The sequence below is a fragment of the Oncorhynchus masou genome, chromosome 29 (genome assembly GCF_036934945.1).
Source record: "Oncorhynchus masou masou isolate Uvic2021 chromosome 29, UVic_Omas_1.1, whole genome shotgun sequence".
In the NCBI taxonomy this organism is placed as follows: domain Eukaryota; kingdom Metazoa; phylum Chordata; class Actinopteri; order Salmoniformes; family Salmonidae; genus Oncorhynchus; species Oncorhynchus masou.
In genome coordinates, this window is record NC_088240.1 from 15,173,202 (window position 1) to 15,200,444 (window position 27,243).

The 27,243-nt window shown below is 44.2% G+C and overlaps 1 protein-coding gene across 2 annotated transcripts in view; it reads right to left on the reverse strand.

The window, feature by feature from the left end:
• Positions 1-337: 337 nt before the first annotated feature.
• Positions 338-27,243, reverse strand: part of dcbld2 (discoidin, CUB and LCCL domain containing 2) — a 35,069-nt gene continuing 8,163 nt past the window's right edge. The window contains exons 2-13 of one of the 2 annotated variants that reach the window (XM_064944093.1): positions 25,165-25,389; positions 24,760-24,897; positions 18,586-18,710; positions 11,467-11,600; positions 11,340-11,380; positions 10,819-11,159; positions 8,728-8,875; positions 4,956-5,087; positions 4,775-4,868; positions 4,217-4,266; positions 4,013-4,147; positions 338-2,350 (exon numbers count right to left, since the gene is read on the reverse strand). In XM_064944093.1, coding sequence (XP_064800165.1) covers positions 1,938-2,350; positions 4,013-4,147; positions 4,217-4,266; positions 4,775-4,868; positions 4,956-5,087; positions 8,728-8,875; positions 10,819-11,159; positions 11,340-11,380; positions 11,467-11,600; positions 18,586-18,710; positions 24,760-24,897; positions 25,165-25,389 — 1,976 coding nt within the window. In that variant the 3' untranslated portion in view covers positions 338-1,937. Of the gene's footprint in view, positions 2,351-4,012; positions 4,148-4,216; positions 4,267-4,774; positions 4,869-4,955; positions 5,088-8,727; positions 8,876-10,818; positions 11,160-11,339; positions 11,381-11,466; positions 11,601-18,585; positions 18,711-24,759; positions 24,898-25,164; positions 25,390-27,243 lie in introns of those variants that run through there. The other variant, XM_064944094.1, reaches the window with a different exon arrangement.

Genomic DNA, 27,243 nt, shown 5'->3' on the forward strand with positions numbered 1-27,243 from the left:
AAGTATTTTTTAAGCCTCCCACTGGGTAGTTCATAAACTGATCATCTATGAGCAGATTTACTGTTTTACCTCAATTGTTTTTCTAGAAACGGTGCTGTGCCATTTCCCCTACGTGTTCCAGCCCTCTAGCAATTTGAGTTCAACCAATGAGCTTTAGTCTCACGCTCGATGTGTGACAGCCGATATCTGCACATGACGTAGTATGCAATTTTTTGGGACCACCTTTGACTTGTAAGTACTATCAGAACTACTGGCTAAAAAGTACCAGAGAATCCCTTTAAGATGTGAAATATGAAGAATTCATTGATATTTTATTCACTGTAGAAATGTGTAAACGTTACTTTTAAAAAAGGCTTTATTTCTCCTTGTACAATCTGTGAAGACAGAAACACACAGTGACCAGGGAACACACTGACCTACGGCCAGCCTTACCTACTGAAGCCCTAACCTTTAGGTTAAAGTTCAACTGGTCCAGGTTCAGATTTGGTGTTCAGGACAGGGATTGACCGGACTAAATGTGCTCCACTGACTACAAACATGACTAATCAAACAGATGCAGTACACTCGTAGGGACATAGCTAGCCACACACAGATACTCTCTTTAGGACAGCCATACAAAGACACTCATGAAAGCCATTACATACATTGATGAGACAGTCGTACAGTAGAGACAGTCAAGCTCTAAGAAATAGTGACAGCAATTCAGACACATACTAGAATGAGGCGTTTCTGTAAATATTAACTTCTGCATGCTGATTGGTCACTAGTGATAACGTTCTCTCGCCGTACCGTCTTTGTCAGGATCCGTACCATACACACACCTGATGCGGTAACCTAGACTACTCCAGTGTGAGTTTGGCTGGAGTGGATCATCTTCCTCTAGCACACAGAAGTCCTACAACCTCTGGATTCTCTGGGAATTTACAGACAGTGGCCATGATAAATGATGCATAATAACAAAACACAAGGCAATGTTTAGTCTCACTGACATATTTTAGAGACAGCCCTTCTGTTGGACAGCTCCTCTCTAGGATCACCATGAGGGCAGATTCTTCCTCTTCAAGTAACTGGTCCTAGTCAGGCAGTGTGAACCCAAGGGACCTAAACGTTATGCAGTGGTCCTTTTTGACTGTCACGTGAGGCAAGGTGTCCATGACAACAGTGTAACCATCATTATTTGAAGCTGATCCGTCACCGCTTTCCATAGTGTTTTTTTTCAGTAGGAATTATAAAAGAAAAATAAATAATTTTTCAGAAACTTCAACAGGTTTTTGGTGTGGGTTTCACTCTAGCTTTTTGTATAAGGTGATTGGTTAAACTCAAACATTTTGACAGGTCTGATTTTGTGAACTGAAAGCTGAAATAGTTCAAGCCTCCAATCAAAGCGTACCATAGTAAACTGAGGAAGCTCCTCTTTAGACAGGTGACTTTTGGCATTTATGCAGAGAAACACTTCAGTGGTAGAAACATTGACTTTCTATAGAAGGCAACCACTTCAGAGAACCTATTGTTTGGAGAATTGTTTCACTTTTAGATTGAGACGAAAGGAACTAATATATACTCAGTTTGACAAAACATCAAATTAAGAGACACACAGAGGGGCCTGGCTGAAACAGTAGTGAGCTCTTCACCTCTCCTTGTTTCTTCTCTCTTTCTGCTCTCTCGCTCTCATGTAGACATTCATCTTTGTGGTTTCAGTGATAGGACTGGTATGGTACTATGCTAGCACTCTCCGGCCATGCACGTACAGGTAGACACTCACATATAGACTCCTCTGCAGACACACTCACATACAGACATCTAACTTGAAGCTAATGTTCTTTACAGTTTAATTCACCCTCCCTCTCTCCATCATCCCCCTCTGTCAATGGGGGGGGGGGGGTGTGGTTTATGGTTATGGCCTTGTCAATCAAAGTACTCACTCCACCTCTTCAGCTCTACTCCACTGGCTTCTGAGAGCTGCTCTGAGGTACCTGATAAGCTAAATCCTTAGTGGGTGTGGCCTGTTCTGTACTCTTGGGCGTGTCATACATTGACCTCCCCGATTGCCCGCTGTCTGTTCTCGTGAGAAGGGAGGCGGGGCCACGGCCCATGAAGCTGGAGACTGTGGTTGGCTGGTTCAGTGTGGAGCTCCCTGATAGGTGGCTTGCAATGTCAATCATAATGGGCGTGGCATACTCTGCACCGGAGGCGGGCAGGGGTTGAGCGTAGGCATGGTAGATGTCTGTTGCCATGGGAGCGTCGTAGAGGTTAGGGTCCGTGTAGCCGGGGTCAGAACCTTCCTCTGGCTTGAAAGTTGACCTCTGACCTAGTGATGTCATGACACCGCTGACCAGGGGCTGGGCATACTCTAATGGAAGAGAGGGTGTGTTCAACATACAAACAACTGTGTGGCCGTGTCTGAATAACCATACCTGCGAACTAAATAGTATGCATTTTAAGTATTCAAAAATAGAAAGGTTTATAGTATGTGAAATTTCAAGGATGCTTTAAATGCCAGGATGTCATACTAATTTTCGATTTTCTTCTAGGAGAATTCAGTGTGGACTTTTGAGGAAGAGAATAGTCTTTCCAGACTCGTGTGTCTGACAACAGCTGATAAGAAGATAAGGGGACGTTCGGTACCCAAATCAACACAATTATGCATTAGATTACATATTTTCAGGAGCCTAGTATGTTGTTTACTGAGTGCGTTTTTAATAAACGGAACATTAAGTAGTATATAGTACAATTATTACACAGTATAGCGGTGTTTGAATACCCATACTAACATACTGTCTACAACATATTTAATGAGTATATACTACATACCATTAGTTAATTTTAGTATACTGTAAACGAACGGTATCATTTCAGTTGAGCATACTAGAGGTATGCTTGTCTCGCGGAAGTTGATGCTATTGCTAGCTTGTTAGCATAACAAATTACTATCTCGACATTTTACGACTTCGGTTGTGTTTGTAAATTCAATCTGGAGTCCCAGAGTGCACTCTAAGCGTTTGTAAATTCACAGCGTTGTCAGTTCGTAAATTCAAAGTTTCTCTCTTGGAGTGTTCAGAGAGTACAGTGGACGCTCTGGCCGAGGAGCAGGGTTGATCCGAGCGTTCTGACCATCATCACAATGGCAGTCAAGCACCCAAGCTAACTGGCTCGCTACTTCCAGACACAAATGAGAGAACACCTCACTCAAACCATTTTATCTGCCCTGGCAGAGCTGGTTAGGCTGTTTTCATGTTATTCAGTGCGTTGGTGACTATAACTGTGCTGCTGGCAACAATTTTACTGATGTGATTTTGCCAACGTTTACCGACACCGGTCATATTCAACTGGTGTTGAGCGTTTTGTAAATTCATCAGTTATTCTGCGCTCAGACGAGTCAAATCGGAGTAGACAGCCAGAGCGAATGTCCACTGAGAACGCACAATGACTATACCACTTTGCTAAGAATGACGTGAATTATAAAGTCAATAAACAGTAGTTAGTTGGATAGCATATAGTTAATAAACGTGCAAGTTTGATGTATTAGTACCCAACTAACATTAGGTACCTAGCTAACATGGGTATCTACTACTGTTGTGACATGCGGTTCATAAGGACAGCATAGCCAACAAATTGTCAGCCAACATAACGTGTAGAGTAACTTATTTGAAGTCCATTTTATTACATTGCTCAAAATTGTCATAATTAGTGAAAGCAACGAATTTGTATCCGCTCGTCGGACTTCGGCTGAATATTTTCTTAAAATCTGAAAACGTTGTGAAGCCAGGGCCATTTTCTGAAGAATTGCATTATGGGCCCTAAAAGCATGGCAATCGTGTCCACTGCTTGTATACCTTGTAGGTAGTATGACATCTGGGAACTTTTGGCATACTAACTTTATCCATACTATGACTAATAAGCATACTATATACTCGATTTACAACACAAATAGTATGGTTAGTGCGGTTACTATGAGTATTCGAACACAGCTTAAGTCTTTTCAGTAAGTAGTAGGCAAGACAGATTTGTGTACCTGCGGGTTCGGCCCGTAGTCTGGGGGTGTTCCCTCTCACTCTGATCCGGCCCACCTCACTGCTGCTGTAGCGGACTGACTCCTCCCCCTCCGCCATCTTGGATGGCAGGAACTGCTTCATACTCTTCCACCAGTCTGGACAGAGACACACACAATAAACATCTAAACACACACACACACAGACACTGAGAGGGTTGTGTTTACCTGCACGGTCCCAGTGAGACGGGTCATAAACTCCCTCTGAACTATTCTTCCTGAGGAGAAAGACGAAACAGAAAGAAATGTAACATGCTGACCACACCTTAAACGCACCTTACAGTTGGTGGCCAACAACCATATCAAGTCCACAGAAGAAGACTGAAGGAGGGATTACTAAACTAACTAGGCTTCCCATTTTATCTGTGGATTAATAGTTAGAGTAGAGAACACACAATTGTGTGAATCAAAATGGGTCAAAATTCTACAAAGATCCAGAAAAAAAGACTGCATTTCAGGAAAAATAACAACCCAAATGTTTTTATCACAGGACAAATCAGCTAGCAACAGTATGTGTTTTGACCTGACCTCAAATTAATACAGTTGAATCAAAGTGTGTTTTCACACATCTACCTGCATGTCCTGATCGTGTCTAGTGTGGATGGACAACATCAACATGCGGGCAATGGCCCGTGCCCGGCCTCGTCAGCATGTAAGTGTTGTCGTTTGTTGGGAGCTACTGAGTGGATATCTGTTTAGTTGTTACTAGTTATAGATCATCCTCACCTGCTCTTCCAGTGCCAGGCACACACCGTGGTCAAGATGAGGGTGGTCAGAATGATGACCAACACCGGCACCAACACCGTTGCAAACGCCACGTCTACGACCACAACACAACCAGTGTGAACCAACCACAATCAACAACACAACTAGACATGGACTCTTTTCCCTTTCTCCTCTCACTCACCGTTGATGGTGCATGGAGGCATGGTGGTGTTTCTGATGTCAGGGGTGTGGGTGGTCTGGCCGTACATTGGAGGGGTGTCTGTGGCCACTGAGGGAGGTGGAGGCCGAGCGGGGTGGTATATCCGGGGCCTCGCTGTCCAATGGAAGAAGAGACAGAACGGTTAGGATCACATGACTCCAATAATCTTTGTTATTCATTTTGCTGCACTTGAACACATGACAAATATAAGTTCCTACCATTGATCCTGCTACTTAGTTTAACAATGTTACCCAGCCTGTGCTTCCGCTTTAAGTTTATAAACAGCAGATCATATTGAATGTTCAAATGGATTATATATATTATCTGTAAAAGATGGTCATCAGCGTCCTATCCACCCAGAAACAGTTTCTGTGCTAATGACGATTTAAAAAAAACATTAACGAAGAGCAATGTACAATACAGCGAACTTAGCAAACAAGGTATTTGTACAATGGTATTTGTGGTAAGTACAGTGGGGCAAAAAAGTATTTAGTCAGCCACCAATTGTGCAAGTTTTCCCACTTAAAAAGATGAGACCTGTAATTTTCATCATAGGTACACTTCAACTATGAAAGAGAAAATGAGAAAAAAAATCTAGAAAATCACATTGTAGGATTTTTTATGAATTTATTTGCAAATTATGGTGGAAAATAAGTATTTGGTCACCTACAAACAAGCAAGATTTCTGGCTCTCACAGACCTGTAACAACTTCTTTAAGAGGCTCCTCTGTCCTCCACTCGTTACCTGTATTAATGGCACCTGTTTGAACTTGTTATCAGTATAAAAGACACCTGTCCACAACCTCAAACAGTCACACTCCAAACTCCACTATGGCCAAGACCAAAGAGCTGTCAAAGGACACCAGAAACAAAATTGTAGACCTGCACCAGGCTGGGAAGACTGAATCTGCAATAGGTAAGCAGCTTGGTTTGAAGAAATCAACTGTGGGAGCAATTATTAGGAAATGGAAGACATACAAGACCACTGATAATCTCCCTCGATCTGGGGCTCCACGCAAGATCTCACCCCGTGGGGTCAAAATGATCACAAGAACGGTGAGCAAAAATCCCAGAACCACACGGGGGGACCTAGTGAATGACCTGCAGAGAGCTGGGACCAAAGTAACAAAGCCTACCATCAGTAACACTACGTCGCCAGGGACTCAAATCATGCAGTGCCAGACGTGTCCCCCTGCTTAAGCCAGTACACGTCCAGGCCCGTCTGAAGTTTGCTAGAGAGCATCTGGATGATCCAGAAGAAGATTGGGAGAATGTCATATGGTCAGATGAAACCAAAATAGAACTTTTTGGTAAAAACTCAACTCGTTGTGTTTGGAGGACAAAGAATGCTGAGTTGCAGCCAAAGAACACCATACCTACTGTGAAGCATGGGGGGGAAACATCATTCTTTGGGGATGTTTTTCTGCAAAGGGACCAGGATGACTGATCCGTGTAAAGGAAAGAATGAATGGGGCCATGTATTGTGAGATTTTGAGTGAAAACCTCCTTCCATCAGCAAGGGCATTGAAGATGAAACGTGACTGGGTCTTTCAGCATGACAATGATCCCAAACACACCGCCCGGGCAACGAAGGAGTGGCTTTGTAAGAAGCATTTAAAGGTCCTGGAGTGGCCTAGCCAGTCTCCAGATCTCAACCCCATAGAAAATCTTTGGAGGGAGTTGAAAGTCCGTGTTGCCCAGCAACAGCCCCAAAACATCACTGCTCTCGAGTAGATCTGCATGGAGGAATGGGCCAAAATACCAGCAACAGTGTGTGAAAACCTTGTGAAGACTTACAGAAAACGTTTGACCTCTGTCATTGTCAACAAAGGGTATATAACAAAGTATTGAGAAACTTTTGTTATTGAGCAAATACTTATTTTCTACCATAATTTGCAAATAAATTCATTAAAATCCTACAATGTGATTTTCTGGATTTTTTTCCCTCATTTTGTCTGTCATAGTTGAAGTGAACCTATGATGAAAATTACAGGCCTCATCTTTTTAAGTGGGAGAACTTGCACAATTGGTGGCTGACTAAATACTTTTTTGCCCCACTGTACATGGTATTTGTGGTGAGTACATGGTATTTGTGGTGAGTACATGGTATTTGTGGTACATACATGGGGCTGCCATCTTTATGCACCTCTCCACTATTGGCAACAGATTTATATGCAAATATTCAAAAAGAAAATATGCTCATTCTCCCACCAAACTGGCTTGTTGCAGATACAAATCAGTGAGTGATGATGTCGTGCACATAATTCAGTTTACATGTACTGATTAAACATGTAAAGTTCAATGTGTTTCCATCGCATTTTCAACTCTACCGAGAGTTAGACTGTTGTGTTAAATAACAAAATGTACCTACTCTGGTCAAGGCAGATGAGGGTAGTCTGTGAGGGTAGTCTGTGAGGGTAGTCTGTGAGGGTAGTCTGTGAGGGTAGTCTGTGAGGGTAGTCTGTGAGGGTAGTCTGTGAGGGTAGGCTATGAGGGTAGGCTATGAGGGTAGTCTGTGAGGGTAGTCTGTGAGGGTAGTCTGAGGGTAGGCTATGAGGGTAGGCTGTGAGGGTAGGCTATGAGGGTAGTCTGTGAGGGTAGTCTGTGAGGGTAGTCTGTGAGGGTAGGCTGTGAGGGTAGTCTGTGAGGGTAGTCTGTGAGGGTAGTCTGTGAGGGTAGTCTGTGAGGGTAGGCTATGAGGGTAGTCTGTGAGGGTAGGCTATGAGGGTAGGCTATGAGGGTAGTCTGTGAGGGTAGTCTGTGAGGGTAGTCTGTGAGGGTAGTCTGTGAGGGTAGGCTAGTCTACATGATGAAATTATGGATAAGAGCCAGAATATTCTTATTTGTCAAACGGCAGTCGAGCGTCGACCATCATGTCACCAGAATCAGACCCTCAATATTTATTGGAAAGAGGAGCATAAAGATCACCACTCTGTGAAGTTCATAATGAGTTATATCATCTGTAGCCTGATAACCTGCATGGTTTCCCAAGTCATAGTGGGAGGACCACACACCGTGTCATCGTGTGACTTCAAGTTTACTTCAATATGATTATTATGGTTATTATATCAATATTTCCACCACCATTTCTGTAATGAATACTCAGGGAGAAAAAGGTGTAGAGTACGTACACGCAGAGTACGGCAGGTGTTTATTGCACCTTCGCAGAAGGTCAAACAGGTAGGCAAACAGGCAGGTGAATCAAAACTAGAACTGGTTCTCACAAACAGGTAGGCAAACAGGCAGGTGAATCAACTAGAACTGAAGGCTATAACTGGTTCTCACAAACAGGCTAGGGAAAGGCTGAGTAGAGTCAAAACGAACAATACTCACAAAGGCAAAACAGAATGAACGGAACTAAATAAGGAGCTGATGAGACCAGGTGAGTAACTAACGCAGGTGAAATCAATGAACAAAAATTAGACAGGGCTACGTTCAAGAACACAACGAAACAGAACACAAGGTTGACTAAGAAAATAAATACAGAACCTTACAATTTCTCACATAATTAATTTTACCAACACAAAAAGATCCCACCATGTCGAATGAACAAATTAACTGTTGATATTTATCAAATTGTACCAAAACTTCCTGCTCCTATCACAGCTCCCATGATTTTTTTCATAAGGTATGACCTTACTCACATAAAAACTGGATGGAAACGTGGTTAGTAACACACAATGGTAAAATAATTTAAATTCACTGATTGGCTACAAAGTCAAAACATCTGCATGTGATTGGCTGGTTTGGTTACCTTGATGGAACTGGCATCCGAGCAGCTCAAACTTGAGGGCAATTCGCTGGTGCCACTGGGTGGGGCTTATCCTCACATACCGCGCCTCGATTGGTGGGATGAAGTTATTGCGCACCTCCTGGAGGTAATTGGTGTTCCCTTTGAAAATCTATCAGGAAACAGAAACAGACTTCTGTAGCAATAGCTAATGGGGTTCCTAATAATATACTACACTGAAGCCATGTTTCCAAATTATATCTCATGTTATCTTGCCTGTGTATTGTACATTTTATGTATGGTGTATAACAAATGTTTGATTGCTGCCTTCTTGGGACAAGTCTCTTGTAAAATAGATTTTCACTAGTATAAGTAAGGATAAAAAACCCTGATTACAGAGCCTGACCAGCACAAGCACTCAATCAATCTCCATCCATCTTTAATGAGCTGCTGTCCTGACTGAGTCTGACTGACCACAGCACTTAACAACCACAGTCAGCTCTCATGTTTCCTGCCATAAACAACCACAATCAATTACTGATGCCATAGAAACAAACAACTCCATCTTGCACTCCCACATTTTGTCTAAAGAGGCTTTCTCTCTCCTTAAAGGTCATGAACAGTCAAAATCATGTTTTCCATGAAATTTGATATTTGAAGGAAACGGGATCAAAGTATGACGACCAAAGTATGAAAAATGACTTGCTTCTACAATAATAAAGTTTATCACAAAGTTACTGCTCCTCTCCCCCATGTCAAATACTTGGATTAATGATTGAAGGGACACCTTAAACTCTCATTTTAATACACCAAAGGTAACATGATATTCTCACCTCTAACCTTAAATAAGTACTGCCTTGTAACCAACATTGGAGAAGGCGTTTCCAGACGGGCGTGGTTTATATAGCTACTCTACTGGTGCTAAAATACTTAGTACTAGCTAGTTACTGGCTAGCTAGGTCTTCATCTGTGTCTGGTGCTAGCTAGTTACTGGCTAGCTAGGTCTTAATCTGTGCCTGGTGCTAGCTAGTTACTGGCTAGCTAGGTCTTCATCTGTGTCTGGTGCTAGCTAGTTACTGGCTAGCTAGGTCTTAATCTGTGCCTGGTGCTAGCTAGTTACTGGCTAGCTAGGTCTTAATCTATGCCTGGTGCTAGCTAGTTATTGGCTAGCTAGGTCTTCATCTGTGTCTGGTGTTAGCTAGTTACTGGCTAGCTAGGTCTTAATCTGTGCCTGGTGCTAGCTAGTTACTGGCTAGCTAGGTCTTAATCTGTGCCTGGTGCTAGCTAGTCACTGGCTAGCTAGGTCTTAATCTGTGCCTGGTGCTAGCTAGTTACTGGCTAGCTAGGTCTTAATCTGTGCCTGGTGCTAGCTAGTTATTGGCTAGCTAGGTCTTCATCTGTGTCTGGTGCTAGCTAGTTACTGGCTAGCTAGGTCTTAATCTGTGCCTGGTGCTAGCTAGTTACTGGCTAGCTAGGTCTTAATCTGTGCCTGGTGCTAGCTAGTTACTGGCTAGCTAGGTCTTAATCTGTGCCTGGTGTTAGCTAGTTACTGGCTAGCTAGGTCTTAATCTGTGCCTGGTGCTAGCTAGTTACTGGCTAGCTAGGTCTTAATCTGTGCCTGGTGCTAGCTAGTTACTGGCTAGCTAGGTCTTAATCTGTGCCTGGTGCTAGCTAGTTACTGGCTAGCTAGGTCTTAATCTGTGCCTGGTGCTAGCTAGTTACTGGCTAGCTAGGTTTTCAGTCAGCATGGAACAAATGGGGGGGGGGGGGTCCTTCAATACTCCCACCCAGTTGTCAACACATCCGTCAGTGCTGAACCGCATCACAAGAGAATAAAAACGTCATCATTGATGCAATTTCAATATTGTTTGAGTTGCTTTGTGTATCACTAAACTAGCTTGAGATGATTTTTCTGCAACACTGCTCACTGCATCCAAGTTGCTTGACATAGGCGTTGCAAAGAGTTGTCAGTCAAGGCCAGCTCATGAATATAAACTCCCCGCCCACTTAGCCTGTCTTTTCAAACATCCTGGTAGTTAGCCATGGGGGAAAAAGTACTTTTCAAAATGACTATTCAGGACCGTTAAGGTTATTGATGAGGGATATTTTCATCACCTTGTCCTGGGTAGCATCTGCCTCCCGATAGATGTTCCAGTGCTGTCCGTCATTGCTGTAGAGGACCCGATAGGCTGACACGTAGAACTGGTACTCCAGGAGGGAGGAGCCTGTAGTGGTGATGCCTGTGATCCTCTTCTCCTTCTTCAGATCCACCTGAAGCCACTGCTGCTGGTTGCTGTGAGCCGACGCCCAGGGAAGCCCCGCCCCATTAAGGCGGGCCCCGGTTGGGCCCCACTCACTGGGTTTGCCTATCACGTCACTCCATTCCCACACCGAGGAAGCAAAGAGCTGGGAGTCCCTAACAACGCCCGATTCTAGACCTAGTGTCCCATAGCAACCTGAGAGAGAGAGAGAGAAACTGTGAGTCTGTATTAAAGTGGGAGGACACCTGGCTGTTTTGGATATTGTAGAAGTGATTGTGGTGGCAGGTGTAGTTGAAAAGGATACAGAAGCATGTGTGGCTATGGTGGTTGTGGTATTATGGTCTGTTTTTGTATATTGTAGCTGATTGAACTCACCACTGGTCTTGAAAGTGAAGAGGCTGTTGGACAAGGGGCCACTGGAGAGAGATCGACATAATGATGGAGAGAGATGGAAAGGGAAGAGAATGCAGATGTATTCTCCCAGACAGACAGGAGTACTTACACAGTGGAGGAGACGTTGTTAGCCAGCGAGCCATCGTAGTGAGGGATGCCCTTACTGCTGACCACGCTGATCTGACCGCCCACAGAGTTAGACACCACACCTGCATGGATGGCTGCTAGACACACTGGAGACGACTGAGGGAGGGGAAGGAGATATTGATTATGATCCATTCATGACTGTTTGGAAGATGGTCATACATCTAAATGTACATCTTCATAAAATGACTGCTCTGTCAATTGAATCCCTGCTGTTGCAGAGAAGGGGTTAGAACAGGAAGAGAGAGAGATCGCGAGAGAGGTAGATATGAGAGTGAAGAGGTAGAGAGAAGGGTGGACAGAGAGGAAGGGAGCAGTGTGTCGGTGCTTGTGATTATTCCACTGTCAGCTGAGAGGCCATATATCCCAGTGAGGGACAGCAATGGGTTGGATAAAGTTTCAGTGAGATAGATCACAGAGGACAGCTCTCAGCCCACAGCCCCACAGATAGCAGGAGATAAGTCAGCATGACGACATCACTTCCTGGCAGGGGGAACACTGAGTGGCATGAAGAAAAGAACGCTGATCCAAGGTCTGTTTCAACTCTTTAGAAATGCTTCCTTCCCTCCTTCCGTCAATTAATCTTATATTAAAATCACTGAAAAAAGTTGGATTGTTGAAACTCTTTCCTTATTTCTCTTTAGTAAACCCTTAGCATTCCAGTAACTGACTCACTAATTTACTGACATCATAAAATGGATCCATTCATGCATATATTAGCAAAACACACACACATGCACGACACACACTAGTGAACACACACTTAGTGAGACCAGTTCCCAGCAGTGGGCAGCTAGTTGGGTGAGTGAAGTGGGAAGTGGGATGGTTTTATACACACACTGTCAGATGATAAAGACACACACATACACACACACACACACACACTAGTAAACACACACTTAGTGAGACCAGTTCCCAGCAGTGGGCAGCTAGCTGGGTGAGTGAAGTGGGAAGTGGGATGGTTTTATACACACACTGTCAGATGATAAAGACACACACATACACACACACACACACACACTAGTGAACACACACTTAGTGAGACCAGTTCCCAGCAGTGGGCAGCTAGCTGGGTGAGTGAAGTGGGAAGTGGGATGGTTTTATACACACACTGTCAGATGATAAAGACTCACACATACACACACACACAAACTGACTTTAACCACATAGTTGAGGCACCCACAACACTTGCCCTCTCAGCTCTAAAACATCCCAGTAACATACACCACATCCGAAGCAGCACCCCACCAAACCACTAACACAAACACACTGCACTAAACCACCCCACCCAGCCACTCGGAGCACAGACCACTTACACACACACAATGCATACACACACACACACACACACATATACACACACAAACACTCCTTTATTACAACACATCATAAACCAACCCAAAGGGGTAGAACTAGAGAGGGACAAATTCCGGCTGAGAAAGTTGACAGAGAGTGACCAAGTAAAGGAGAGGTGCAAAGACAGAGGGACTGGGTGAGGTGCACTGACCCCCCCTGTGACTTGAGGTGTGATCTAGAGGTCTCCATGGGTCCAAAAAGTTGGACTCGTTCTAAAATGAATCCGTGGCTTTCCCACCCGGCCCAATATTACAGAGGGAAGCACAACCGAGAGCTGCCCAGTGACACAAGCCTACCAGACTAGCTAAATAACTTCTATGCTCGCTTCGAGGCAAGTAACACTGAAACATGCACAAGAGCATCAGCTGTTCCGGACGGCTGTGTGATCACTCTATCCGCAGCCGATGTGAGTAAGACTTTAAACAGGTCACCATTCAGACGGATTGACAGAACGTGTACTCCCAGCATGCCCTGACAAACTGGCAGGTGTCTTCACTGACATTTTCAACCTCTCCCTGTCCGTGTCTGTAAATCAACATGTTTCAAGAAGACCACCATAGTCCCTGTGCCAAAGAACACCAAGGTAACATGCCTAAATGACTACAGACTGTAGCAATCACGTCTGTAGCCATGAAGCGCTCTGAAAGGCTGGTCATGGCTCACATCAACATCATTGTCCCAGAAACCCTAGACCTACTCTGATTTGCATACCGCACTCCACACTGCCCTTTCACACCTGGACAAAAGGAACACCTATGTGAGAGTGCTATTCATTGACTACGGCTCAGCATTCAACACCATAGTGCCCTCAAAGCTCATCACTAAGCTAAGGAACCTGGAACTAAACACCTCCCTCGGCAACTGGATCCTGGACTTCCTGACGGGTCACCCCCAGGTGGTGAGGGTAGGTAACAACACATCTGCCACGCTGATCCTCAACACAGCGGCCCCCTCGGGTGTGTGTGCTCAGTCCCCTCCTGTACTCCCTGTTCACTCATGATTGCACAGCCAGGCACGAATCCAACACCATCATTAAGTTTGCCGATGACAACAGTGGTAGGCCTGATCACCGACAACGACGAGACAGCCTATAGGGAGGAGGTCAGAGACCTGACCGTGTGGTGCAAGGACAACAACCTCTCCCTAAAAAAGGAGATGATTGCGGGTTACAGGAAAAGGAGGAACGAGCATGCCCCCATTCCCCCATTGACGGGGCTGTAGTGGAGCAGGTTGAGAGCTTCCAAGTTCCTTGGCGTCCAAGCACACCAAGACAGTTGTGAAGAGGGCACGACAAAGCCTATTCCCCCTCAGGAGACTGAGAAGATTTGGTATGGGTCCTCAGATCCTGAAAAGGTTCTACAGCTGCACCATCGAGAGCATCCTGACAGGTTGCATCACTGCCTGGAATGGCAACTGCTCAGCCTCTGACCGCAAGGCACTACAGAGGGTAGTGTGTACCTGTACCCCCTGTATATAGCCTCGCTATTGTTATTTTACTGCTGCTCTTTAATTATTTGTTACTTTTATTTCTTACATTTCATTAGGCATTTTCTTAAAACTGCATTGTTGGTTAAGGGCTTGTAAATAAGCATTTCACTGTAAGGTCAACACCTGTTGTAATAGGCGCATGTGACAAATACAATTTGGTTTGATATGGATTAGAGGTCAACCGATTAATCATAATGGCCGATTAATTCGGGCCGATTTCAGGTTGATTTCAGGTTTTCATAACAATTGGAAATCTGTATATTTGGACACCGTTTTGGCCCATTTCTTTTTACACCTTTATTTAACTAGGCAAGTCATTTAAGAACACATTCTTATTTTCAATGATATCCTAGGGACGGTGGGTTAACTGCCTTGTTCAGGGGCAGAACGACAGATTTTTACCTTGTCAGCTCGGGGATTCAATCTTGCAACCTTACAGTTAACTAGTCCAATGCTCTAACCACTTGCCTATCATTGCACTCCATGAGGAGACTGCCTGTTACGCGAATGCAGTAAGAAGCCAAGGTAAGTTGCTAGCTAGCATTAAACTTATCTTATAAAAAAACAATCAATCATAACCACTAGTTAACTACACATGGTTGATGATATTACTAGTTTATCTAGCGTGTCCTGCGTTGCATATAATCGATGCGGTGCGCATTCACGAAAAAGGACTGTCGTTGCTCCAACGTGTACCTAACCATAAACATCAATGCCTTTCTTAAAATCAATACACAAGTATATATTTTTAAACCTGCATATTTAGGTAATATTGCCTGCCACCATGAATTTCTTTTAACTAGGTAAATTGTGTCACTTCTCTCTTGCGTTATGTGCAACAGAGTCAGGGCCACCTGGCTCGTTGCGAACTGTGTGAAGACTATTTCTACCTAACAAAGACAGCCAACTTCGCCAAATGGAGGATGATTTAACAAAAGCGCATTTGCGAAAAAAGCACAATCGTTGCACGACTGTAACTAACCATAAACACCAATGCCTTTCTTAAAATCAATACACAGGAGTATATATTTTTAAACCTGCATATTTAGCTAAAAGAAATCCAGGTTAGCAGGCAATATTAACCAGGTGAAATTGTGTCACTTCTCTTGCGTTCATTGCACGCAGAGTCAGGCTATATGCAACAGTTTGGGCCGCCTGGCTCGTTGCGAACTAATTTGCCAGAAGTTTACGTAATTATAACATAACATTGAAGGTTGTACAATGTAACAGCAATATTTAAACTTAGGGATGCCACCCGTTAGATAAAATAAGGAACGGTTCCTAGGATAGGATAAAGCAATCCTTCTCACCCCCCCCCCCCTTAAATGATTTAGATGCACTATTGTAAAGTGGCTGTTCCACTGATGTCAGAAGGTGAATTCACCAATTTGTAAGTCGCTCTGGATAAGAGCGTCTGCTAAATGACTTAAATGTAAATGTACTTCACTGAAATAATAAAAGTTGTGTTTTCGAAATGATACTTTCCGGATTTGACCATATTAATGACCTAAGGCTCGTATTTCTGCGTGTTATTATGTTATAATTAAGTCTATGATTTGATATAGCAGTCTGACTGAGCGGTGGTAGGCAGCAGCAGGCTCGTAAGTATTCATTCAAACAGCACTTTTGTGCGTTTTGCCAGCAGCTCTTCGCTGTGCTTCAAGCATTGAGCTGTTTATGACTTCAAGCCTATCAACTCCCAAGATTAGGCTGGTGTAACCGATGTGAAATGGCTAGGCAGTTAGCAGGGGGCGCGCTAATAGTGTTTCAAACGTCACTCACTCTGAGACTTGGAGTAGTTGTTCCCCTTGCACTGCAAGGTCCGTGATTTTGTGGAGCGATGGGTAACGATGTTTCGAGGGTGGCTGTTGTCGATGTGTTCCTGGTTCGAGCCCAGGTAGTGGCGAGGAGAGGGACGGAAGCTATACTGTTACACTGGCAATACTAAAGTGCCTATAAGAACATCCAATAGTCAAAGGTATATGAAATACAAATGGTATAGAGAGATAGTCCGATAAATACTATATTAACTACAACCTAAAACCTCTTACCTTGGAATATTGAAGTCTCATGTTAAAAGGAACTACCTGCTTTCATATGTTCTCATGTTCTGAGCAAGGAACTTAAACATTAGCTTTTTTTACATGGCACATATTGCACTTTTACTTTCTTCTCCAATACTTTGTTTTTGCATTATTTAAACCAAATGGATCATGTTTCATTATTTATTTGAGGCTAAATTGATGTTTATTGATGTATTATAAAATAAGTGTTCATTCAGTATTGTTTTAATTGTCATTATTACAAATACATTTTTTTTAAAGACCGATTAATCGGTATCGACTTTTTTAAGGTCCTCCAATAATTGGTATCGGCGTTGAAAAATCATAATCGGTTGACCTCTAATATGGATAAATACATATTCTAAAAAAACAGAGAACCGTTCCGAATGGACCCGAGGGCAGTCAGACCCGTTCCGAAAAAGACTGTGGAAAAGAGACCCAAACAGTCTGTTTATAGTCAGTCTGTCAATTGTTCAATTTGTTTGTTTTTTATTTTCCTAAAACAGTAATTTTCTACCTTACGGTTCAGCTGTCAGAGATTTTGAGGGCTAAATGCACGCATATAGGCACAGGCCTAGGTGTCCACTGTATAATATTCATATAAAATTATATATATTAAAGGAGACAAGCTTAGGCCTAGTCCTAGAGAGACCGAGAGAAAGACAGAGATATGCCTGCGCCAGGTTCCCGACATTGACATGGATTTCTGTCATCTCTGCCAAAGGTGCTTCAACAAAGTACTGAGTAAAGGGTCTGAATAATTATGTAAATGTGATATTTACGTTATTTATTTATTTTTAGACATTTGCTAAAATTTCTAAATAACTGTTTTTGCTTTGTCATTATGGGGTATTGTGTGTAGATTGATGAGGAATAAAACAACATTTTAGAATAAGGCTGTAACATAACAAAAAGTCAAGAGGTCTGAATACTTTCCAAATGCACTGTATATCAGACCTGACCAAGACCCGGAGAAAAGTCTGAATTTAGGACCCGGACCCGCTCTGGTCCCAGGGCGGATCTCATGGTTTTGTGCCGGTTGGACCTGTAAAGAGCTCTAGTCTGGTCCAATGAGCAACACTCCATGGCAACTAATGTCAGACTGACTCTAGGTGTAATGGTTGTAACCCCTTACATCTCTGTTTGGCTGAACATGGAAAACCAGGGATCCTTTTCTGCCATGTAATCTACAACACCGCCTACACAAGCTCACAAACACCACCAGTCAAAACAGACACACACACATACACACACCACAAGCTCACAAACACTACCAGTCACAACACACACACCACCATTCACAAACAAACACACACACCAGTCCGCTCAGCACCCTTATCCAGCTGGGCTGAATTAGCAGACCGTTCCTTCGGCCAAACAATTAGCTCACCTCCCTACAACCCCTTTCCCTCCCCTGTGCTTTGGAGACACACACACACACCCTTCCGCTCTACCGTGCCTCTGAGCCACCCCTGGGCCTCCCCTCATCAATAACACCCTCAATCTAGCCCTCCCTCCCTTCCTTCCCAACCCACATTACATTACATTTAAGTCATTTAGCAGACGCTCTTATCCAGAGCGACTTACAAACCCCATGGGCCCTCTGACCCACCCAGGTATGAGGTCATCAGCCAGAGACTACCCCAGCCCCAATGACCTCAGACACAGTCGGGGCATTGTGAGGTCATCAGCCTGGGACGTGCCTACATACTGCTGAGAGAGAGGCCCTGTTTACATAGTCCTTAGAGAGAGAGAGGAGACAGAGGAGAGAGAGAGAGAAAAGAGACAGGATGAAAGTTGGGTAGAGAGAGAGTAAACCGATAGAAAGAGAGAGTAAACGAGATATAGGACAAGAAAGAGAAGGGAACATGACCATGAAGTGAGTCATGGATCTGTGGCCAGTTAGTTCCTGTGGGGTAGAGGTGCTGGTGGGTACAGAGGGATCAGCAGGATAGACAGACTTGGTGTGTATGTGGGGGGTGGAAGGGTGTGCACACCACAATGACTGGGACACGCAGACTGCCACACACACACAGACATACACTGGCGCCTGTACACACTTGTAGGCCCACAGACACACACTCACACAGGCACCTAGATGTACGCATGCAAACACACACACACACACACACACACACACACACACACCCTTATCTGTGTAATGTGCATATACTCACATCTCTGTAGCCGTGGGGTATAGTCCCAGAGATCTCCCCAACAGACGTCAGGCATCCTGCTGGACAGTATCTAGTGAACTCTGCCTCAGTGAAGTGGATTCCTTTGTCTAGACAGGTGATCAGATCTACAAAGACATACACACAGATCACATTAACTCAGCTCTCGCTCTGTACAACACCCTGTCTAGGTACACACACACACAAGTGAAACAGATACATATGGACACACAAGTACGCACGGACACACACACACTAAGGGGATAACATTCTAGACAAACACTGAGGGGATGACCACAAGGTTAGAAAACCCATCCATTCACTGAGGGTGACAAATGGAAAACTCCCCCGCCTGACCATGCTACGGTATGGTTTGACCACACTGGACTGTGGGGGATATTGGTCATGTCTGGTCAGGTCATGACCACATGATCAAGTAGTGATTCAACCTGACGTGTAACCAAAGAAACAACCAGTCACCAAAGACAGCATTGGTTCTGACGATCATCGGATGTGGCAGGGATTGCAAACTACCACGGATTCAAAGGGAAACCCAGCCACAAGTTGCCCAGTGATGTGAGCCTACCAGACAAGCTAAATGCCTTCTATGCCCAATGCCTTCTACGCTCGCTTCGAGGCAAGCAACACTGAACCATGCATGGGAGCACCAGCTGTTCTGGACGACTGTGTGAACTTGCTCTCCGTAGCCAATGTGTGTAGGACCTTTAAACAGGTTAACATTCACAAGGCCAGGGGGCCAGACGGATTACGAGGACAGGTACTCCGAGCATACGCTGACCAGGTGGAAATTGTTTTCAATTACATTTTCAACCTCTTCCTGACCCAGTCTGTAATATCTACATATTTCAAGCAGTGCACGAGAACACCAAGGCAACCTGTCTAAATGACTATTGCCTCGTAGAACTCACATCTGCAGCCATGAAATTATTTTAAAAAGCTGGTCATGGCACACATCACCAACATCATCCCAGACACACTGGACACACTCCAATTCGTTTACCGCCCCAACAGATCCACAGATGACGCAATCTCTATTACACTCCACACTGCCCTCTCCCACCTGGACAAGAGGGACACCTATGTGACAATGCTGTTCATTGACTACAGCTCAGTGTTCAACACCATAGTGCCCTCAAATGTCATGACGAAGCTCAGGACCCTGGGACTGAACACATCCCTTTGCAACTGGATCCTGGACTTCCTGACGGTCCATCCCCAGGGGGTGAGGGTAGGCAACAGCACATACACCAGGCTGACCCTCAACACGGGGTCCCTTCCTGTACTCCCTTCTCACCCACGACTGCGTGGCAATGCACTCCTCCAACACCATCGTAAGTTTGCTGACGACACAAAAGTGGTAGGCCTGGTCACCAACCACAATGAGACAGCCTATAAGGAGGAGGTCAGTGACCTGGCAGTGTGGTTCCAGGACCCAACCTCTCCCTCAATGTCAGCAAGACAAAGGAGCTGATCGTGGATTACAGGAAACGGCGGGCTGAGCACGCCCTCATCCACATCGGCGGGGCTGTCGTGGAGCGGGTCGAGAGGTTCAAGTTCCTCAGTGTCCACATCACTAAGGAACTAACATAGAAGAAGGCACGACAATGCCTCTTCCGCCTCAGTTGGCTGAAAAGTATTTTTAATCCTGAAAAAGCTTTACAGCTGCACCATTGAGAGCATCTTGACTGGCTGCATCACCGCTTGGTATGGAAACTGCTTGGCATCCGACCACAAGTTGCTACAGAGGGTATTGCATACGGCACAGTAGATCACTGGGGCCGAGCTCCCTGTCATTCAGGACCTTTATAGATGTTCTCTCTGCTACTGCACTGCAAGCTGTACCGATGCACTAAGTCTGGAACCAATAGGACCCTGAACAGCTGCTACCTCCAAGCCATAAGACTGATAAATAGTTAGTCTGGGTATCTATTTGGTTAACTATTTAACTATCTGCAATGACCCCCCCTTTTGCACTAACTCTTTTAACTCATCACATACACTGCTGCTACTGCTTATTATCTATCCTGTTACCTCGTCACTTTACCCCTACCTATATGTAATTATCTACAGTGCCTTGCAAAATTATTCATCCCCCTTGGCATTTTTCCTATTTTGTTGCAATACAATACAACAAAGCCCAGACACACAGAGATAAGGTAGGATTAATCTAAGGGTTCTGGATCAAATCAATATCAAATGTTTGTCACATGCACTGAATACAACAGGTGAAACGCTTACTAAAAAGCCCTTTTAACTCTATTTTCTTTAAACTGCATTGTTGATTAAGAAAATATTTACTAAATAAATTAAAGTTAAAAAATAATAATAAAAAGTAACAAAATAAAATAACAATAATGAGCCTATACACAGGGGATACCGGTAACGAGCCAATATGCTGGGATCCAGGTTAGTTGAGGGGGGTCAATGCAAATAGTCCATTTGATTAATTGTTCAGTAGTCTTATGGCTTGGCGGTATAAGCTCTTAAGGAGCCTTTTGGACCTAGACTTGGTGCTTCGGTACCACTTGCTGTGCGGTAGCAGAGAAAACAGGAGTCTATGCCAATTTTGTGGGCCTTCCTCTGACACCGCCTAGTATATAAGTCCCAGTATGTAGGTCTAGCGCACTACCCTCTGTAGCGCCTTACAGTCCGATGCCGAGCAGTTGGCATACCAGGCGGTGACGCAACCGGTCAGGATACTCTCGATGGTGCAGCTGTAGAACTTTTTGAGGATCTGGGGACCAATGAAAAATCTTTTCAGTCTCCTAAAGGGGAAAAGGCGTTGTCGTGCCCTCTTCATGACTTTGTTGGTGAGTTTGGACCATGATAGTTTGTTGGTGATGTGGACACACACACTGTTCCTGGCACTCTCACTGTAATGCACACACACACGGTTGGAACTGTGCAACACAAACAGAGAGATAAGAAAGTGCTCTGCACAAAATGGTACAAAGTGCAAGAACTACAACAGCAGTGCACAAGTTATGTCTAGTGTGTATATGTGCATGTCTGTTCAGAGGTGAGTTAACAGCACAACCCATCATTAAGTCTGTGATACCATCCGATTGAGCTTGTAGATAAGGCGACTTTTAAAGGCAATGTTACCGCATTCGCAGAAGATTGCATTCAAGGTAACAATGCCAATGTCGACTCAATTGGAAATTCCCTTTAAATGTCAAGCGTACAGTGCATTCGGAAAGTCTTCAGACCACTTGACTTTTTCCACAGTTTGTTACATTACAGCCTTATTCTAAAACTGATTAAATAGTTTTTTTTTCTTCTCATCAATCTACACACAATACACCATAAGGACAAAGCAGATTAATAAAATAAAATAAAAACACATTTACAGAATTCAGACCCTTTACTCAGTACTTTGTTGAAGCACCTTTGACAGAAATTACAGTCTCGAGTCTTCTTGGGTATGATGCTACAAGATTGGTACACCTGTATTTGGGGAGTTTCTCCCATTCTTCTCTGCAGATCCTCTCAAACTCTGTCAGGTTGCTGCACAGCTATTTTCAGGTCTCTCCAGAGATGTTCAATCAAGGACATTCAGAGACTTGTCCCGAAGCCACTCCTGCATTGTCTTGGCTGTGTGCTTAGCGTTGTTGTCCTGTTGGAAGGTAACCCTTCGCCCCCAGTCTGAGGTCCTGGGTGCTCTGGAGCAGGTTTCCATCAATTATTTATCTCTGTACTTTGCCTCAATCCTGACTAGTCTCCCAGTCCCTGACACTGAAAAACCTCCCCATGATGCTACATTCTTCACCGTAGGGATGGTGCCAGGTTTCCTCCAGACGTGACGCTTGGCATTCAACCAAAGAGTTCCATATTGGTTTCATCAGACCAGAGAATCTTGTTTTTCCTGGTCTGAGAGCCTTTTGGCAAACTCCAAGCGGGCTGTCATGTGCCTTTTACTGAGGAGTGGCTTCTGTCTGGCCACTCTACCATAAAGGCCCAATTTGTGGAGTGCTGCAGAGATGGTTGTCCTTCTGAAAGGTTATCCAATCTCCACAGAGGAACTCTAGAGCTCTGTCAGAGTGACAATCAGGTTCTTGGTCATCTCCCTGACCAAGGCCCTTCTGCCCTGATTGCTCAGTTTGGCCAGGCGGCCAGCTCTAGGAAGAGTCTTGGTGGTTACAAACTTCTTCCATTCAAGAATGATAGAGGCCACTGGTACCCTTCCCCAGATCTGTGCCTCAACACAATCCTGTCTGAGCTCTACAGACAATTCCTTCGACCTCATGGCTTGGTTTTTGCTCTGACATGCACTGTCAACAGTGGGACCTTATGTAGACAGGTGTGTGCCTTTCCAAATGATGTCCAATCAATTAAATTGACCACAGGTGGACTCCAATCAAGTTGTAGAATCATCTCAAGGATAACCAATGGAAACAGGATGCATCTGAGCTCAATTTTGAGTCTCATAGCAAAGGGGCTGAATACTTATGTTAATAAGGTATGTGATGGAAAATGTTGGTGCTTTTTCATTCATACATTTCTGTGTTCTCCGTTTGTGCTTTTCTATAACCCAATGTGTGTTCATGCAAATTACTGATTGAACGAATCCTCACTATCAGTGTCTACAATTTGGCAGTACACCCAGAACCTTGTTTAGGGAAAGGGATATCTCAGTTTCAAGGTCTTAGCTTAGAGAGAAGCCCTGTGAGGTATTGGTCTGTCACATGAATGAAGCAAACGTTAATGATTAATTATGAATAAGCTAAATCATGCAAATATGACTTGTCTGCAGTATATAGAAGAACTAAACAGGACTGTCTCGTTAGAGCTCCTGACAGACAGACGTTCACTAAGTTTGTTTGAACCTCTCCAGTACGCTGACAATAAACAATGATTAATTTAAGATTGACTTTGAGTGTCATGCTGTAAGAATTTCCACAACAGGTATTTCTGTTTTTGATTTTGTATAAATTTGCCAACATTTCTAACAACCTATTTTCACTTTGTGATTATGGGGTAGTGTGTATAGATTGTTGAGGGCATTTTTTGATTTAATCAATTTTCGAGCGAGGCTGTAACGTAACAAAATGTGGAAAAGGTCAAGGGCTCTGAATACTGTAGCAGGGTTTGTATTGAATCCCGGCCTAAGGCTCCCTGTCCTTCCATCTGCCATCTACCGAAACTATCCAGTAACTTCCTTCTCCATTCACCTCCTCATCTCTCACTATGCCACATCTTTACCTTCTCTCTGTTAGTCACACACTCACATAAAGTCACACACACACACGATGCTCACACACACGCACAATGCTCACACACACACACGATGCTCACACACACACACGATGCACACACACACACACGATGCTCACACAGAGCTGAACTTCAGAATTAAAAACACACACATGTTGATTTATTATCCTTGTGAGGACCAAACAATTCATTCCCATTCAAAATCCTATTTTCCCTAAACCTAACCCTTAACCTAAGCTTAACCCTTAACCTAAACCTAACCCTTAACTAAGCTTAACTCCTAACCCTAATTGTAACCCTAACCCCTATGCATAAAATAGCCCTGTACTTGTAGAGACTGGCGAAATGTCACCACGTGTCTGAATGTTCCTTATTTTACTATCCTTATAAGGACTTCTGGTCCTCACAAGGATAGTAAAACCAAAAATGCAGTAACACACGCACAGCTATATGTAGAGGTAAATGCCAGCCAGCTGTGTAACACTCCATGTTACAGCAGATCACTTTCCTCACGCTTCCCTGCAACTGAATTCACTCCATATATCTCCCACTCACTGACAGAGGGAGCGCAGCAGGAGACACCACTTACAGATGCCAGTCACTGTAATAGATGTAAAATAGTTATTTCTCCATTAAGGAAGAGGTGGAAGGATGAAAAGGAAGAGAGAGTAGAGGAGTAAAGGGAAAAGAGACGGAGAAGAGAAGCATCTTTAATATGACTCAAAAGAGACCCCTAATCATGCAAACACATACACACACACACTGTTACCTAGGCAACTCTCTTAGTCGTGGGGGCACAACGTTACTGTAAAACAATATTTTGTGATCGCAACTAAGAGTCAACACAGCCTATGATTGGGCCCTCAGTGACATTGTTATATCTGAAAGTTTGGACACCAGCAGCAGCTCAGACCCTGCCCCCTAACCTTTAACCCCTGGTACCTGTGTGTTCTGTGGTGGAGTAGGCCAGGGAGAAGCCCCGCCCACTTTGGTGGGTCCCACTCATGAACTGGACGGTGACCTGGTTCCCACTGGACAGGATGAGATCAGGAACATTCAGGCCCAGACCACAGAACTTCACTAGAGGAGGAGAGGGTCAGTTCAATAGCATAGAACTCACTAGTTCCATTATCCTACCTCGGCAGTACAACTTCATCTTGTACTCTGAACTAGAGGTTATTATCTACATTCATACAGTGGTACAGACAGTGTTATTGTATTGATATGTCTGTCATATACTGTGCATAATCAATGGAAATCACTATATGACAGTGTCAGTATATTTCATACCCCTCACTCTTCCTGATGATCTCCCTCCCTCCCTCCTTCCCCATTTCCCTCTCTCACCTATCTGGGTCCTATGAGGTCCTATACCATCGTAGATCCTGAGGTAGTTGACCTGACAGTTGTTTTCCTCTATGTCCAGGTCAGCGAAGCGGAAGTGGAGCCTCCGGCCCTGTGGCACGCTGATCTCCCACTCACACACCGTGTGGTTAGGGTACGTACCAGGGTAACCCAGAGACGACAGGCTCCCACTGCAAGGGCCCAAAACACTCAGGCCACAGCCATCGCCTGCAGGGACACACATACACACAATGAGTGATGGCTGGACACATATACATACATCACAGGAGGCTGGTGAGGGGAAGAGAGATCATAACGAAGGCTAAAATGGAATGAATTGAACAGTATCAAGCAACTAAGTGTTGTATGTGTTTGATACTATTCCATTAAATCTGTTCCAGACATTAGTATGAGCCATCCTCCCAAATTACAGTTCTACCAGCCGCCTGTGACAAACAATTGTAGTCAGACTTTAACATACACTTCAGTTGGAGTCATTAAAACTTGTTTTTCAACCAATCCACACATTTCTTGTTAACTAACTATAGTTTTGGCAAGTCGGTTAGGAAATCTACTTTGTGTATGACACAAGTAATTTTTCGAACAATTGTTTACAGGCAGATTACTTCACTTATAATTCACTGTATCAATTCCAGTGGGTCAGAAGTTTACATACACTAAGTTGACTGTGCCTTTAAACAGCTTGGAAAATTCCAGAAAATGATGTCATGGCTTTAGAAGCTTCTGATAGGCTAATTGACATCATTTGTGTCAATTGGAGTGGTACCTGTGGATGTATTTTAAGGCCTACGTTCAAACTCAGAACCTCTTTGCTTGACATCATGTGAAAATCTAAAGAAATCAGCCAAGATCTCAGAAAAAAAATTGTAGACCTCCACAAGTCTGGTTCATCCTTGGTAGCAATTTCCAAATGCCCGAAGGTACCACGTTCATCTGTAATATGCAAGTATAAACACCATGGGACCACGCAGCCGTAATACCACTCAGGAAGGAGACAAGTTCGGTCTCCTAGAGATTAGAGGTCGGCCGATTATGATTTTCAATGTCGATACCGATACCGATTATTGGAGGACCAAAAAAAAGATGTTGGGAGCTATAGGGGAACAGGCTAGGGTTAATGAGCTCTAGAGGAACAGGCTAGGGGTTAAGAGCTATAGGGGAACAGGCTAGGGTTAATGAGCTATAGGGGAACAGGCTAGGGGTTAGGAGCTATATGGGAACAGGTTATGGTTAATGAGCTCTAGGGGAACAGGCTAGGGTTAATGGGGTTAATGAGCTAGGAACAGGCTAGGGTTAATGAGCTATAGGGAACAGGCTGGGTTAATGGTTAGGAACAGGCTAGGGTTAATGAGCTAGCTATAGGGGAACAGGCGGGGGGTTAATGAGCTATAGGGAACAGGCTAGGGTTAATGAGCTATAGGGGAACAGGCTAGGGGTTAGGAGCTATATGGGAACAGGTTATGGTTAATGAGCTCTAGGGGAACAGGCGGGGGGTTAATGAGCTATAGGGGAACAGGCTAGGGTTAATGAGCTATAGAGGAACAGGCTAGGGGTTAATGAGCTATAGAGGAACAGGCTAGGGGTTAATGAGCTATAGAGGAACAGGCTAGGGTTAATGAGCTATAGGGGAACAGTCTAGGGTTAATGAGCTATATGGGAACAGGTTATGGTTAATGAGCTATAGAGGAACAGGCTAGGGGTTAATGAGCTATAGATGAACAGGCTAGGGGTTAATGAGCTATAGAGGAACAGGCTAGGGGTTAATGAGCTATAGGGGAACAGGCTAGGGTTAATGAGCTATAGGGGAACAGGCTGGGGTTAATGAGCTATAGGGGAACAGGCTAGGGGTTAGGAGCTACAGGGAAACAGGCTAGGGTTAATGAGCTTTTGAGGAACAGGTTATGGTTAATGAGATATAGGGAAACAGGCTAGGGTTAATGAGCTATAGAGAAACAGGCTAGGGTTAATGAGCTATAGGGAAACAGGCTAGGGGAACAGGGGTTAATGAGCTATAGGGGAACAGGCTAGGGTTAATGAGCTATAGGGGAACAGGCTAGGGTT